At 44.6% G+C, this 16,300-nt stretch overlaps 1 protein-coding gene across 5 annotated transcripts in view; it reads left to right on the forward strand.

The window, feature by feature from the left end:
* MYO9A (myosin IXA) overlaps positions 1-16,300 on the forward strand; it is a 173,147-nt gene that overhangs the window by 126,832 nt on the left and 30,015 nt on the right. For 3 of the 5 annotated variants that reach the window (XM_041418457.1, XM_041418458.1, XM_041418459.1), the window contains exons 15-19: positions 3,878-3,997; positions 7,961-8,036; positions 12,447-12,590; positions 13,240-13,279; positions 14,169-14,291. In XM_041418457.1, coding sequence (XP_041274391.1) covers positions 3,878-3,997; positions 7,961-8,036; positions 12,447-12,590; positions 13,240-13,279; positions 14,169-14,291 — 503 coding nt within the window. Of the gene's footprint in view, positions 1-3,877; positions 3,998-5,389; positions 5,501-7,960; positions 8,037-12,446; positions 12,591-13,239; positions 13,280-14,168; positions 14,292-16,300 lie in introns of all 5 variants that reach the window. The other 2 variants (XM_041418455.1, XM_041418456.1) reach the window with 1 other exon arrangement.

Below are 16,300 nucleotides of genomic sequence, written 5' to 3' on the forward strand. Positions count from 1 at the left end.
GCTTTGCAGTCATCCAGAACCACGGATCACAGGGGCATTAAATTAAAGGAAAGTGATGGTGCATCATCATGCTGTGGCAGGCAAGACCTGGCTGTGCTTTTAGACCATTTCTTGGCATAAAGCAATTTCGGAAAGACGGGTACAAGCTATTACTGTTCATTTCTGGGCACAAGAGGGCTTGAAATCCGTGATGGAATTAGAGCCTCAGCAGGGAAAATGTCAGCTGGGTTAAAATTAAAGGCAGAGCTGCACCATGAATTACTTTGTAATCAGTGAGGTTTGCAGGGTGGAGAGTGAGGGAGCCTGGGACAAGGAGCATAAGGAGGCAGCTGTTCGAACAGAAAGAATAATTTTCTTGGGAGCAAATCCCAAGAAGAGAAGCAGGCAAAAAATCAATTTTCGGGTCTTGAGGTTCTTCCTCTGACACCTCCTGAATGTGGTGTAAGAGAAGAGCTGATTCTCATGAGCCTGGGTCTGTCTGGCACATGAAGGCAGCATTTTTGGACAGAGTAACCAAAGAGGGAGATGGCAAAGATGTTTGGCTTCGGGAGAAAGGCCACTCCAAAGAGCTGGCTTCCAAAATCCATCTTTGCATTTTCATCTTGCATGCTGAACCCCAGGCTGAACTCAAATGAGGTAATCCAGAAGATAAGAAAAAAATCATTCAATCTCAGGAAGTAAGAGCTGATTTCAAGCCCTGCTTCGCTTTCTGTGTCTCTGGCAAATGGTCCTGCACACTGCTGTGCTCGTCTCCTCACTCCCGCTTTTCAGTCCAGAGTTTGTAGCAGTACCTTGCTTATGTCTCTCTTTCTATGTATATCTGTATCAATATATAGCTATGATTATAGATATATATAGAGATATCTGTATGTAACTGGATGAGACCAGGAGGTCTTGAGACAATTCTGAGACTCAATTCCACTATCGCCTTCTCTTTCCATACCAAAATTAACTAATACGTGGTGATGGCTGCATTTATAAACCTTGTCATGGTGCTGCTCCATTATCTGTCCATGTCCTTTAGCCTCTATTCAGATGGCATTGTGCTTTGTGCCCTCTGGGTTTTGAGTTAAAAAAAAACAAACCCCTCAGAAAGCTGGGTAAGGCTTGTCTTAAACTTACCAACAATCCACAAGTCATTTATACCCTAAATTTTTTATGTGCATCAAATTGGGAAAAAGTAATGAGAAAGTCTCCATTATACAGGCAACACTACTGGGAGGTGATGACCTAAATCTAAATTCCATACTGAGGTACACCTTATCTGTGGGAAAAATTTAACCTACAAGCAGAGGAGAGCTGGGATCGCTGTCCTTGCCCTCTTTGGAGAGCTGCCCACCACGTCCAAGCATGACCATCCAGGCTGTACAGGCCTTGGAGCAACCTGTAGTGTAAGGTGTCCCTGCCTGTGGCAGGGGGTGGGACTGGATGATTTTTAAGGTCCCTTCCAACTCAAAATCGTTCTGGGATTCTGACTTTGCCCAAGTCACATTTAGCAAGGTGAGATCAGTAGCAGGGTTTAATTGTGTTTTTGCTGATGTGACCTTACAGCCATCCCCTGTTCCATTGTCCTCCTCCAAAATCCTGTCACCAAAGCAGGTGGCTGTGGAAGAGGTAGACATGGACAGAAGGCTCAGCCACTATCAGGACAGCGCGACTGCCAGATGCTGGAATTCCCTTCCCTTCTCCAAAACAGTGCAGAAAAGCCCCCAATTGATGCTTTGCCTCTATGGCAGAAAACATTTGTGAGTTATAAAAGTATCACTAAAATTCTCCTGTCTTGATAGACAGAAGCAGAGAACCAAAAGCAGCACGTTTGAGGTTTATTTTGGTTTTTATCAAACCTTGATGGCTTTAATTAGCCTGACTTGAGCATCTGCCTGCCTACAGATGTGGAGCTGCTGGCAAATTATGGTAGAGTAAGAAAAGCCTCTCTCACACAGTCATCCACATGCACACACTTTATATTTGTACAGATATTTTTTCAAGATGTGCTGCCCATTCTTCTAACCCTTTCCCCATCCATTAGGCAGTTAAAGTGAGGGAGCAGGGAAATATCCAAATCTTGCTTCTTTTAATTAAAGTCTCTTTGCATTCTTTGTCTGAACCCCAACTGGATCTCTCATGCTTTTATGCTTGCAATACCCAACAGGGTTTTTCCAGAAAAATCCTTGGCTTATGTGTAAGCAGCTCTGCGAAATTTTGCTCTGCTTCCTTTCCACATCATCCTTCTGGTTGTCTCCTCCATGCCAAGCACATGCTTCTGGAAGGATAATCAGCATTTTTTTCTTGCTGGCTTTGGGGACTCTTCTTTTCTTGCGCTCCTGATACCCTCCTAGTGCAGCTTTTGGTGATTGTGTGATTGTCCTTGTTAACTTGAAGGTGAAAAGCAGCAAAGTGGTGTCACTGTGAATTTTTGTGTCACTTTGGTACCTTTGTGTTTCTGCCTGAGTGATGCTTCTTAGGGTGCTGCCAACACTGCTTGAATGAAAGATGCCAGGATCGGGCGAGCTGCACTTAAGCTGAAGGGTGGAACTCTTCAATAATTTGATTTTTAATTATTTTTATTACTAAGTTTATCAATGAAGATTGAAGTAGTCCAATAGAACTGCGTGTTAGAACTGAATTTGTTTGTGAACTTGGATTAAAGGAACACTGTCAAGCTTTTTAGGAAAGAAAATTGGCTGACTGACTATTTTTGCTGTCATCAATACACATTTATTATGCAAAACCCTCTAATTCATAGCAGAAACTTAATGGAAAAAATGTTATCCATACAAACTAGGCTGTGGAGACATGTTTTTGCTGGACCTAAATCCTTCCTCTGATGAAGGTTTTGTGGTCTTGAGGCTGTGCCTGTCCTTGATGGGCTCTGCAGTTGGATTTAGCCAACAAGGGGTGCTCCTTGGGTAATTCCTGCTTGAAAATAATCCCACTGTCTTCTGCAGATTTATTCAGAAGCTGATCACCAAAAAAACCACTGCCCTCAAAATAATCAGTAAAAAAGGCTGCACTTGCCAAATAAACGTGACAGCAGCCAAAAGTTTGGTGTTTGGGGTCTCACTGGTGTTAAGGTGAGGAAGACACCCCTTGACAGTGTTCCTGTGGAAAATTCAGATCAGTCCTTTCCCATGGTTTGATTTGTTGATATGAAATGCTCCCATAGGTGCTGGCACAAAGTGACTCCACGGTGACCTCCCCACGCCTCACTGGGAGTGTGGCACGTCCTGGACTTGGCTAAGCATGACAGAGAGACACTGTGTGTTGGCACATTGTCACTGGTGTCACCTCTCCTCCACCCTGTGCTCACAGCTGGGCCATCAGAAGTCCTCTTTGCCACACATTGATGGTTTCTTCCAATTCAAACCTATCCTGCCAAACTCCAGACTCTGTGTTCTCTGCCCTCAGGGAATATGGAAATGGTGCTTAATGCAAATAATTCACACTTTTCCTTTTAATTGGCAAAATTGGAGCAAAATGTAACACTGATGAGAATTCCAGGTGGTTGTGTCATGGAGCACCTGGACAGGAATTTGAGGGTAACACTGGGCAGAGCCACACAAGGGATTTTAAAAATATGTTAATAAAAGTAAATATTTATCTAATAATCCTCTTTTTGCCCAAATAATCTTGGAGTGATTATTAAGTGTTTATGCTCTGTCTAATGAGGATTATAATTAGGACTGGGACGTGGTCCAGCCTATTGCTTCCATGCCACAGTGCTGTGAGGAGGAACCCACAGTTAAATTGTGTCAAGCACAAAAACCTGTGACCGTGGAGCTCCTTTGGGCTTGTTCCTTCCCCTCTCCTAACTTCTGCTTATAAAATCTTTCTCTTCTCTCAATTTTTTTTGTCTGTTTTTATTTTGCTTCCCAAGGGCATGATGATGCAGTGCCATGTGCGGTTTTGAAAAGTGTGGATAGTTTTAGCTTTCTCCACCACCCAGTTCATCAGAGGAGCTTAGAGATCCTGCAGAGGTGCAAGGAGGAGAAGTACAGTAAGGCTCCACCACCCGCCCTCCCCTCTGATACCACACTCACATGTCCAGAAATGGAAACCAGGTGCATTCCATGTGGAAAGGATAAAAAATCAGTGCCTGAGGAGCCCTCCATGATCAAACCAGCTGCCTCAGAGCAGTTTTGAACCTGTTGGGAAATGATTAGGCAGAGTTGGAAGAGTCAAATTAAAAGCAAACCCATATCTCTTGAGATCTTGGAAAAATAATTCTGTTGCAAATTTTCCTGTTTACTCACTGTGAATATTCCTGATACAAGGCTGGTACAGCTGGAATTCAACTTAATTTGGATTTCATTGGACTTCAGAAATATCTTTAACTTGTGGAAATATTGTGTCCCAGGGCTTTTACTTAAAACAGAGGCATTGTCAATGTCATTTTATGGAATAATATACTTGGTCTCCATTTCTTCATCTTCACTCCTCTGTCATGTAATAAACTCATCCTGCATGACAACATGGACACTCTTGCCTGCACTACTCTATTTTATTTTTTAATTTAAATAGATATTTGGTGCTCTCATGTTTAGATGTGTTATTTTCCTACCATTATTCTCTTCATTCATGTTGCGTGTTAAAGCTGACAGAAACAGATCTGCTCTGCATGGGCAAAGCCTCAGTCCAAACTTGCTTAAACTTCATGAAATTTAGGTGTAAGTGGAAACCACCTTTTTTTTCTGTAGAGCTGAGCATGGTAAGTACAGTAGGTGCATGTTAAATCTTCCTAAATATGGTTTTCCTGTTATAAACCTTCTGTCAGATGTCTGTGCTTCCTGCAGCATGTGGGACGGGGGGAGCAGTGGTGGTTTAGGTCTTAATTTAGGCTTTCATTCTTAATTTAACTATGTTATTTTCCCCACATGTTCCCAACACTGCTATAAGAAAATATAAAGGAGTGATACTAAATTTTGCTTGATTTTACATTTATTAAGAGGTGTTGTGCCAAGTGACATTACTGATACTACCAAGAAACCCGTGGAAAGGAAGATAGTTATCAGCAGAGTAATTTTCCTTGCAATTGATGAATCAATTTAACTTTAATTTTTAAGTTGGCTCAGCAGTATGGGAGATCTTGGGGGGTTTAGTTTGCATTTCCTTAGGTGGGAAAAAGGAAATTCACACAACTCAAGAGATACTTAAGAGCTTTAATTTTATGGGAAGCAGGAAGTTGAATGGGAGCAGGAAGTTGAGTTGAGTTCCCATAATAATGGGAAGCACTGTTGAGCTCAATACCTCAAAACCTCACTAATATAGATGAGTCCACACAATTTGGCATCTCTTAGGATAAATCCAGTGAGTGGATCTAAGGAGAACATTGCCAGTTTGTGAATTGGCATCTGACCAGGCAAACGAGTAATTCTTGTTCTGCATTCAGAGATCCTTCCCATCTCCCCACGGGGTGTGCTCCTGCTTCCCCAGGCTCCCAGCCTTGGCAAGCTCAAGTGGGCTTGGAGCATGTGGAATGTTCCAGTTCAGAATACATCAGGTGAGCTTGGCTCCGGGGACTTGGCTTTTCCCACAAGTCAGATGAGGTTATACATCCACATCATCCTTGAGACAGGAACCAAGGCCATCCCCTTGTTTTGAACTGTGCAATTAGCTCTGAGCAAAGAGAGAAAACAAATTGGTTTGATGAGTTTATTGAGATTCCCTGTGGGTCCCTTGGTATTCAGCTTCTGGAGCCAACTGGTCACCCTTCCCTTATCATCAGCTGCTCCCCTAATACTCTACCACCCGTTCCCCCAGGGCAAGGCACTGGGTTTAGACACCTCTGAATCAAGACTGGAGGTCTTCTGGTTGGCATTCACCATAGAGAGTAGACAGGGCTTATCCAAAACTCTTCTCAACAAGGGCAAAGACCTGTTAGGTAAATCAGTCTGTCTTTCTGAAACACTCCTGCTGAAGGAAAGGGAATATGCTTCAAAAATCAGAATAATTTCCTGCCTGAAGTATAAACCAGATCAAGCTGTGTCTCAGCCTGACAGAAGGGTAGGAAGACAAGATTTTGCTCCAAAAAGAAGGGTATGTATTAAAAAAATATTGGAAACACCAGTGAAATCCCATTTTTCATGGACTCCTTTAGACAAGAAAAGCCTTCTGGGCCTTAATGGAGGAGTATCCAGGCATATTAAAATATATTCATTTAATCTATATTAAAAATAGATCCAGCTAGACATTAGGTGCTTCCTTAGTCTAAAACTAGCTACACAAAGTACTAATGCAACATTTTAAGCAGATTCATGGTTATTCACATTTACAATTGGGTTTCTGTGCTCTAAATCAGGACTTTGAACACAGAAATGCCAGTCCTAAAAAGAGGTACAAGAACACTCTTAAGACCAGAAGTGTAACCCAAAAATGGATTACATGGCAAGAAGAGGGATTGAAAAGAGTTTTGAGCTTGGGTATTGTTAAGCACTCAAATGCATTACCTGCTTGCTTTCCAAAACCCTCCAGTGCTGGAGATGCCAAGCCTTCTCAGCTGGAGTCATTTGTTTGGTCCTGCCTTGGAGCACAAGCAGGGTTCAAAGATACACACAGGGACAAAGGGACAGCACACCCTCAAATTTTCTTTTGTTGACATTTCCAGAATATTTGGGCATCTTTAGATGCAAAAATTTAACCAGGTGGACCATCAGCCTTTTCAGGGATCTCCTCCCCAATTCAAGATGAACAGATTCTCGTGTTCAGCTTCAAGATGAGAGTTACAACACCTTAACAGGGCAAGGAGGGTGGTAAATGCCCTGTTAAAGGGATGCCTTTGGTAGGAATTCATCTTCTCCTCAGGAATTCCAGGCTCAGAACAGCAGGACAGGCTCAGGTCTCAGTGTATTTGCTTTGTGCTCATCTTTCAGAATAAAAAATCGCCAGGACATCTTTTAGCTTAGCAGCTGGGCTGCATGAAATAGTGGAATTATAAATATAGGGAGGACGGGATATGCCATTGCTTCCTCCTGTCCTGCTACAAACCATAGTTTAGACTTTTTTCTTTTTAGAAAGCTTTTTTTCCCCCTTTTTTCCCCACTGTAGATGTCTCAGGGTAGAATAAAACACATTTTCCCCATGCTGAGGTGAGAGCTGTGATTTTTCCTGTCTCACAGCAGTGATTTTGAGACAGTTATAAAATTGCTCAGCTGTTTTCATGTCAAACTCCACATTATCAGATCTTTATATTTTTGTGGTTTGATGACTTGAAGTGTTTTGTTGTCTACAATAATTGTCTCCTGTCTTCCTAAGTGCTTGGTTACAAAACATTTCCACTTCAGGGCAGATAACAGCTGCTACTGTAACCATGTGTGGCAGCTACCTTGGCTGAATACAAAATAGATACTTTATTTAGTATGTTGTTTTATTAGTTATATTTTATTACAAATAAATTATTCCAGGTATTAAAGAATGTAGGCTCAATAGGCGATCAAGCCTTTATGAAATAGTATATAAAGCATTTCCTATTTGCTGCACATGTCCATATATTTGGAGGGAAGGAGAGAAGAAGTGTCTAAGGAATAAATTACCATTTTTCCAAGTAATCTAATTATGTCCAGGTGTTTTACCCATGCAGCTGGGTTATCCCATGCTCAATGGAAAGCTTGGGAATCTTTTGGACATGGAGAACATGAGTGACTGCTCTCCCCCATCATCTCCTTCCCTCACCCCATTTGCTAGCTGGGACAGCATGTCCCTAAAACACCCCGTGTGTGTGTGGGAGAGGAATGAGAGGCTGGAGCAAACAGTGTTACTCACGAGGGTGATGACTCTGGCAGGGAGGTGGGACTGGGGAGCGATGGCATCCCTGGCACCCGGCATGTGCCAGGACACGTCCGCGCTGCTCCGCGCCAGAGTCAGGCCTCAGCTATGGCTCTGCTAATTGTCTGTGGGGATGGCTCTGCTAATTATCTGTTGGGTATGAGCCAGCTGGAAACGTCTTCCTCATGTGCTGCTTCAGGTATCACTCGGAAGAGCCCACGGACGCCGCTCTCAGACCTCCAGGGAGTCAACACCATCAACGAGAGGAGCCCACGGTAAGGCTCCTGCTTTTACCTTGGCATGGCAGGGATCTGGGATGGGAGAGCACTGTCTGTACCTGAAAATGACTGTACTGACATTTCTTCCATCTCACCTATCAGTCTTATCTTCTCTTCCTTCTTTCTCTGCCATGTGATCAGATCTAAACACCTTTCCTGACAAAACAGCAGGCAGGAAAAGCAACTTCCCTGTGTCAAAGGCAGCAGTTGTTGGTGGTGGGTATAGGAGGGGATAAGAAGCTTAAAAAAATAAATGAATGTGCCAATATCAAGGAAATAGTCATTTAAGGAGGACAGGTGTGGGTGCAGAACTGCATACAGCATGTGGTGGCTCCAGGCACCCTGGAATGTGGAAAACCTGGAAGTTATGGAGTTTGAGATGGTACTTTGCCAAATGCTTGCTTGTTTTCAGGGGGAAAAAAAGCATATTTGCTTAAAAATTGATTAATTTTTTACAGATTTTATGTACATCTTTATTTTTAAATCCCTCCTTGAAGTTTCTGGCCATTTAAGTAGCTACTGAATGAACTCAGGTCTACGCTTGAGATACAGATCTGTGCCCCTTCTCCTCCTCCATCTCCATCCCCTTCTTGTTAATTCACAAGAATTAACTTGCTTGTGAAGCCAAAGTCTTCATTTCCAAGGCATGTCTGGGTACTGATCCTTTTCCCAGCTACTCTTGTGCTATCCCTCCTCACATCCCAGGAGGTCTGATTTTCCCAATACCCCTATAAAGGCATGTGGTGCCTCTCTGCTTCCCTCTGAGCAGGTGTGTGCTGGGAAGGGAAGTGGTAGGAACACCCTCAGCTCCTACAACCACTGCTTGGAGCTGCAGATATCCAGGTGTGTCTTTATGGCTGCTCTGAGGTTAATGGGAAGCCCAGAACAAGTCAAGGGGAGTCTGTCTCCTGAAATGTGCCCATTAAATCAGTCCTTGCATCTCAGTGGCTTCCCTTCCACACAAAATTAAATATCCTTCAAGGGTATTATGAAGACTCGTTTTTAATGGCTTTAATGCCAAATGGCCACAACAAAAATTAGGTATACATCGTTCCTTTTTTCTAGGGGAAGAAAAGTGGCTTCTTCTGCCTGGTTTTGTTCACCATGTGCTCTCTGAGTGTCATCAAGAATAGAATGTCCTTCTTCTTCTGAATTCCTCCCCTTTGAGAGAGGCAGTGGCACCCTATGAAGGAGAACTGAATGTTCTCACATCATTACAAGTCCATTTCAGTGGTTAGAGAGCATGGAATTTACTTGAAATGGTGTGATTAAATTAATAAATTTGTGCCACTTCTCGAATTTGAGCAGAAATCCAGGTGGTGCAAGCAATGCCACCCTATCCTGGGAAGGTGATGCAACCCTGGCTGTCCTCAGCTCAGTCTTTGCCACCCTCCTTTCCTTTCTCATAATGCTGCAGCTGCTGGGGCCCTGATGGGTTGGGTTGCAATGACAGCCAGTCCTTGGAAACGCTCAAAGCAGGGAAGGTTGGTGTCTCCAGAGGTGACGTTCCCTGTTTCCAGCACCTCTGATTGTGCAAGTTTCCCTCAAGATAACGTAACCTGAAACTTTGTCCCTTTGGAGATCTTCCCTTGGAGATAAGAGGATTCCTGCAGTTTCTCTATCCAACCTTTGGCACCTTTGGAGCATCCATGAACTGGGACAGGGCTTTTCTTTACTGCCCAGCTCCAGCTTTGGGGGCACTGTAGAGTGGGAGGTGGGGCTGCCAACATTTTTATAGCTCAAAAGATTTCAATTATCTCAGCAAAGGGACATTGTAAAGGCAGGGAAACTCCTCCTGACCCAGGCAAGGAGGAGGATATGTTTATTTACTGTGGAGTTCAGTATGTGGTCAGCTCTGGTTATGTGGCTTAGCCCATGCCAGCACAGCAGACACGTCAGCCTAAACAGCCAAAATTGAGGAACTGTGTTTTCCTCCTCATCCTCAGCAGCTGTGTCCTACCAGCAGCTTCAATCTGAGAATTTATTTGCAGAAAAAAAGTGCTTTTGGAGTCATCCTAACTCCTGTGTTCCTCCTCCTGTGATGCCTCAATACCATGGTCTGTGATCTTCCCTTGGGCATCATCAGTAATGGGTCCCCAAATGTCACCTTTGCCCGTTCCTTCTGGAAGTAGAAAACAGGTATCTCATAAGATCTCCAAGGTCCAGCCTGTGCTTTCAGAGTAGGCTGGTGATTTTGATCCCTTTCATTGTGGCTGCTTTTGATCTGGAGGGTCGTGTCACCCTTGATGAAGGTTGGTATTTCAGGTAAATGGCACTTGTTGGGCAAGAGGAGGTGAGCACAGGAGCGCAGGTAACAGGGCTGGAAGAGAGACTGGCATTAGCAGCTTCCCAGCAGATCGACTGGCAGGCCATTTACAGCTCCAAATCAAACAGGAATTGCTTTCAAAGCCATCTCATGATCATGTGGTCGCTGATAAGTCTGGTTGTGCATCCAACCTACAGGATAGCCCGGGGCCTGTTTCTAAAAGCAATTTTGAGGCATGACATCACTCAGGAAGTCACTGTGGAGAGTTTAGGGAGCCAAGTGCTCTCCTCTGATCTCAGAAAAAAAGTGGACGGGTGGTTTGCACATGCTGGGTGGGAAACCAGGCTTCAGCAGAGTGTTCCAAGTGCCTTCCCCAACTGCTGAGAAATTAAGGCCAGGTCATGCCTAACCAAAACCACTTGGGCTGGTTGGGATCCTGCTGGTTTGTGCTCACTAGTGACACTTTTATGTGCAGGGTTGTCTGAGCAGGTGTTGGTGTGGAAGCAGCTGGCTGGGCTAGGTGAGGGGATTGACCCCAAAGTACCAAAAGCCTGCATCTGTTGCCCTGTGAACGTATCCATCCTAAAGTGTCCATAACGAACAGAGCTGTCATTTTATCTCTTGGGTTTTTTAAAACCACGTGGGAATTTCAAGGATTTTCCAGAGAGGCTGGCCAAGATTAATGGTGTTGTACATCCCAAAAGTGGCTATTGAGTTTTAGTGGTTCCCATCAAGTGGTGATTTTTTTTTTTCCCACCTGCAAACAGGAGGGTTTTGGTGGATGGTACCTGAGATGTAAAGAGAAGAAAGGTGAAAAGTCCCAGGGATCTCTTGGATATTCAGGCTTCTCACTAACCATCTGTGAATGGAATGCTTAAGAAAGCAGGTCGTGGAGCACTTAGGGGTTTTGTTTTGCTGTGATTGATCCCTCCTTATAATAGTGGTCCATGTCAAAATGCTGATTTAATAGGATCAGGAAGGAATTTGGGAAGTGCTTAGATGAGGCAGTGAGGTGACGTTGCTCGGAGGATCTGGCTCCAGGCTTTGAGCTGGCTGAACATACAGCTTTACATCCTTTAATTTTTAATTTCCAAGTGGCACTTGAGATTTGCCTTTCATCCAAATCAGGACTTTAAGGCAAAGGACTGCCTTGTTGTCAGAGCTCAGAAGTGGCCAGTGCCTGAGGCCATGTTTAAACCACCGTGTCCTTCAGCATCCTCATGACCTGGTGCAGCCTGGAGTCTCCTCCTGGTCCTTTTCCTCGTGTATGAGATAACTTGGGTGATGATGGGGAGGGGGTGCATTGCAGCCCCCACATCCTTCCTTAAATTGCTTTTATTTTGTATGATGATTTCTGCAAGGCTGATAAAAATTTTAGAATTTAAAACCCCCAACAAACCATTAAAAACCCACCAAGCCAAAAGTATTTTGGTGGGGTGCTGCCCATAAGAGGCTTCATGTCCCCTAGACACCACTGAAAGGCTCCTCATCTCTAGAAATTTTTTGTCCTGATATGCAGTTTGGTCAAGTATCTGTTTCCATCCCTCCAAGAGAGGATTTTGGTTCCTCTCCTTGTTTCCTTTAGCCCTTCTGAAGCCAGGTGGGCATTTCTGGAGACCACAGCAGTTATGCTCTGTGGCAGAGGGTACCAAATTGAGTGACTGATTTGTAACCAGGTCCCAGAGAGTGATTCTGGGTTAACCCATCCATCCAGCTGGGGCTGACATCCATCTTTGTGGCAAATAATGAGTTTATTGCAAATTAGATTTGCTTTTTCTTTTCTGAATGGAATGATTGTGTGAATTTGAGGAGACAGAGTCGGCACCAGGTGTCATGGCCTTGTGTCCTTCAGACCACTAAACGTATCTAGAGGTATCTGCAGACTCAAGGTTTCTGTCTGGGAGAGCTGTTATTGTCCTGCTGTTAATTTGTTCCTTTTGTGAATATTTGATCTTTGAGAGGTGCTTTAGTAGATGATGGCTTCATGTGCTGTCTGGCACCAGGGATTCATCCCATGGGAGCAAGTGAACAATGGAAAGAAAAAAGCAGCAGCTCATTTTCTACCAATGGCTTATTTTAGGGTCTGTTTTTATCATGGAACCGTGGTTTTTATCTCTTCCTAACAGTGTCTGGTGTTGCAGGGATGCCTATGGAGTTGGCTGGAATGGCCGGATGGGGATGAGGCACAACAGGCTCAGCAGCCCTGGCACCTTCCTGGACAAAGATGGGATATTCGTCAACACCACCAACAGCAAACTGCTGGAGAGAGCCCATGGCATCCTCATGTCAGTACCCAGGAGGGGTCTGGGCTTTACTGCTGCAGCACAAAAATGAGCAGCAAGGGTAGTTAGGGGAATGTAAATAGCCAGGATATAAAACTCTCAGGGTGCCAAGTAGACTTGGAGCTGTCTCCCAGCTGGGTCGAAGCAACGCCAGTACATTTGACATGTCTGATTTAATTTGTCTCATTCATTCAGAATGACAGACAAAGAGAAGAAAGAGAAGGAACAAACCTTCTGGTCACACAGTCTGGAGATACAGCAGCCATGTAATGCAGTCACACTTTTAACATCTTATCAAAGTTTCCATTGTAATTATCTGGGCAGATGATTCACACTGCAGCCTCCTCGAAGGTTCAGGGAGCATTCCAGGGTGGCTGGAATGAACATGGGGTTTGGAAAGCAGGAGGCTGGTCAATCATTTTGTGACCTGGCTTCTTCACTCTTCCCAAATTCCCAGCATACCATCATTTCCAATGTAACCATTCCCATGAAATGGATACACCCCTCTCAGTCTGCAATATGCAGGGCCAGCCCTATTTCAGTGCTGGCTACTGACAGCAGATGTCAGGGGGATGTGGAGGGCTGGTTTCATAAACTCCTCCATTCCACAATTGCACTGTGGATTAACCTGAGCCATTTATTATCTCCCCAGGCGAAATAAGAACTTCAAAGCCAAACCCAGTCTCCCAAAGGTGAGTGAGAAGCAGCATTTTCCCCCTTGTGGTTTGTGGGTTAAGGCTGTAGCCCAGTCATGTGATGCTGCTGGATATGAAGAAGACCATTGTGTCAACTCAGCTCTGTTTAGGGCTCTTTCATTCATATAAACCCAAAGGATTTCACCCCTGATTTCTGCTGGGAGAGAGAGATATGAGCACTTACATCCTCCTTGGAGCTGCTCTGTCTCCTTTTTCCTCCTTCTGAGGAGTATGTACATGCTGGTGAAATTTAATAACTAAATCTCTAAACTAAAATGAGCAAGTAAGTGATGCAGGAGAGCTGATACCTGATAGACAACAAGCTTGTTACTTTCCCTCTGTCTTGACTACATTTATTATATTTTAAGAGATGCCAGGACATCTGTTGTCCCTAGAAGAATAAGGCTTTTTGTGGTCCTCACTGATGCTGCATCCGTGGTCAGAAACAGAGCACCAGGAGAGGAGCAAACATTGTTTTTACTCCTCTCTATGTCCATCTTGCATCTGGAGAGGCACTGATGCAATTAGTCAATTAACTGCTCATTAACAGTGAGGAGAATCCTAGAATCATAGGATGGTTTGTGTTGGAAAGGACCTTAAAGGTCATCCAGTTCTACCCCCTGCAATGGGCAGGGTCACCTTCCAGTAGGCCAGGGTGCTCCAAGCCCCATCCATCCTGGCCTTGGACACTGCCAGGGATGGGGCAGCCACAGCTTCTCAGGGCACCCTGTGCCAGGGCCTGCCCACCCTCACAGGGAAGCCATCCCCCAGTGTCCCTGTTGAGATTACATCACCTGAGGAAGCCTTGTGAGGGTAAAGGAGGGATATAGCAGATGGTGTGATGATAACAGCTGGAGTTTTTTATGGATTCTCTCTTTTTCCACAGCACTTGCTGGATGTGAAGTCCCTCAAGCACCTCACAAACCTGACGTTGCACGACCGCATCACCAAATCCCTCCTCCACCTCCATAAGAAGAAAAAACCACCCAGCATCAGTGCCCAGTTCCAGGTGAGCCCTTTCCTTTGATGGAGAGAGGGAAACCCCCTGCTCCAGGCACTCTCCTGCCCCATCCCCTGCAGCATTTAGTCCATGAATCCCACTGAGGGCTTGAGGGAACTGGGAGACATGGCAGGTATTTGGAGGGTGCAAATGGAGAGAAATAAGAGGGGGGATGGGTATCATGGGGGATGACATGCTGGTGCAAGGTGGGACATGAGGATGAGCTGCAGGAGGAGATGCTGGTGCATCCTGTCCTCTGGTACATCATACTGTGGTGCTTTCTCCCCCAAATCCAGAAACCATCAAATCCCCAAATCACGTTTTTTGTAGTCTTTATACTCTCATCCAGCATAATCTGTTCTGAGACAGAATGGGAATTTTAATATGGGCAGAAAAGTCAGAATCCTGCTGCATTATCTCCTGGTGAGCAGGGGAATTCAGAGGAGGGATCAATCTTATGTTGTCAGTGAGATGTGCCAGTCAGCCATCCCTAGGGTTGGTGCAGGGAAAATAATCCTCCAAGGACTTGGCACTGCGGGGCTCACAGTTGGGCTCAATGATCTTAAAGGTCTTTTCCAACCTGGGATTTTTCTGTATGTGCATCACGGCTTGGAAGCTGCTACAAGACATGTGCACGGGCAGGTGGTAATAATAGAAAGCAGCTTTTCACTTAAAATCTGTGTTCTAAGCATGTCTGAGTTGGTTTTGACTTGTAATTTTGACTGCTTTGGGGTTTTTTTGGAGAAGTGGTTTATATTTAGAAAGTCTCTGTGTGTAGGTGTGGGTAAAAGTAAATAATTAAAAATACATGCACACACATGTGTATATATAATTTGCAGAAGGCACATCTGTAAATTTATATATTTAGCCTTGTCTAATCTAATGGTATTCTGGTCAAAATTCACTCCTGCAGAGTTTAATTCATACCCATAGAGGGGTTGAAACAGGGTTGTTTTGGAGTGAAAGGCCTTCCCAAAACCTAGTTATTCTCCCAACAAAACTCTGAAAAGCCCCGGGGAACAAAATTTATATTTTTTGTATATTTTCACAGCACATTTAAATCAAAGATCCCTAATTTCAGTGAGCACTTGTTAAAGAGAATAATTTTAAGGAACAAAGCAGCAGCATTGCTTTTTTAATCAAGAGCAAACTAATAAAATTGCAGTGCATGGAATTGGGTCACAGGCAGGAAACACAAATGTTTCCTAACGTGGTTTTTTTTGCAGAGAAACGCTGCTTTGTGGCTAATACCTCAACACCAGGCTTGCAGCTGCTCCATCTCCTGTGGATTTCCACTATCCCTAGACTTAGGCTAATCTGTAGGGGAAATAGCTGCCTCAGAGTGTGCTCCAGGAGCAGGGATGGCTTTCACAATGGAAAACAAAACCCCCCATACCTAAAACTGTAGAGCTCCCCTTTAACCCCCATACAGGTGGTGCCCTGGAGACAGGGATGGAAGGGTTCCTGAAAGGCTGAGTACAAGTGCTGAACGAGTGGGTGGCTGGAAAGTTTTGCTGGCAGAGGGACAAAGGAGATGGATGCAGGGTTAATCCAGCGACCTCACATGTCCTTTGTGGATTCCCGACCACCAGATGGCAGAGGGTGCCTGGACCATCTGCCTCAGTCAGGATGGCCCTGAGGGAATGGAAATGCCCCCTCCTATGTGTCCTGCACATCCCATTCCCACCATTTCCAGCACTGGGAGCACTCTGCTTGCTGGACTTTCAACAAAGGGGTTGTGTCCCTTGAGTATCCCCTCTCCCTCCCACTAGCCTGTGTGGGCACAGCGGGTTGCTGCAGCATTGCTGCTGGTTGAAAGCTCCCAATAGGCTTCTTTTGTGTAAAAATATTTAATTTCAGATTTTTAGAAAACCAGGAGCTTGCCAGCAGGGGTCTGCCACGTCATGGCATTATTGCTGCTCCCTGGGACAGGAGCAGGGATATTTGCATGAAGTTAATGTACATAACACAGCTGCATCACATGTGCGTGGGATCCATCCCTTGCTCCTTCCAAAATC

This window comes from Onychostruthus taczanowskii, unplaced genomic scaffold (genome assembly GCF_017590055.1).
Source record: "Onychostruthus taczanowskii isolate IOZ18803 unplaced genomic scaffold, ASM1759005v1 scaffold6, whole genome shotgun sequence".
Lineage (NCBI taxonomy): Eukaryota > Metazoa > Chordata > Aves > Passeriformes > Passeridae > Onychostruthus > Onychostruthus taczanowskii.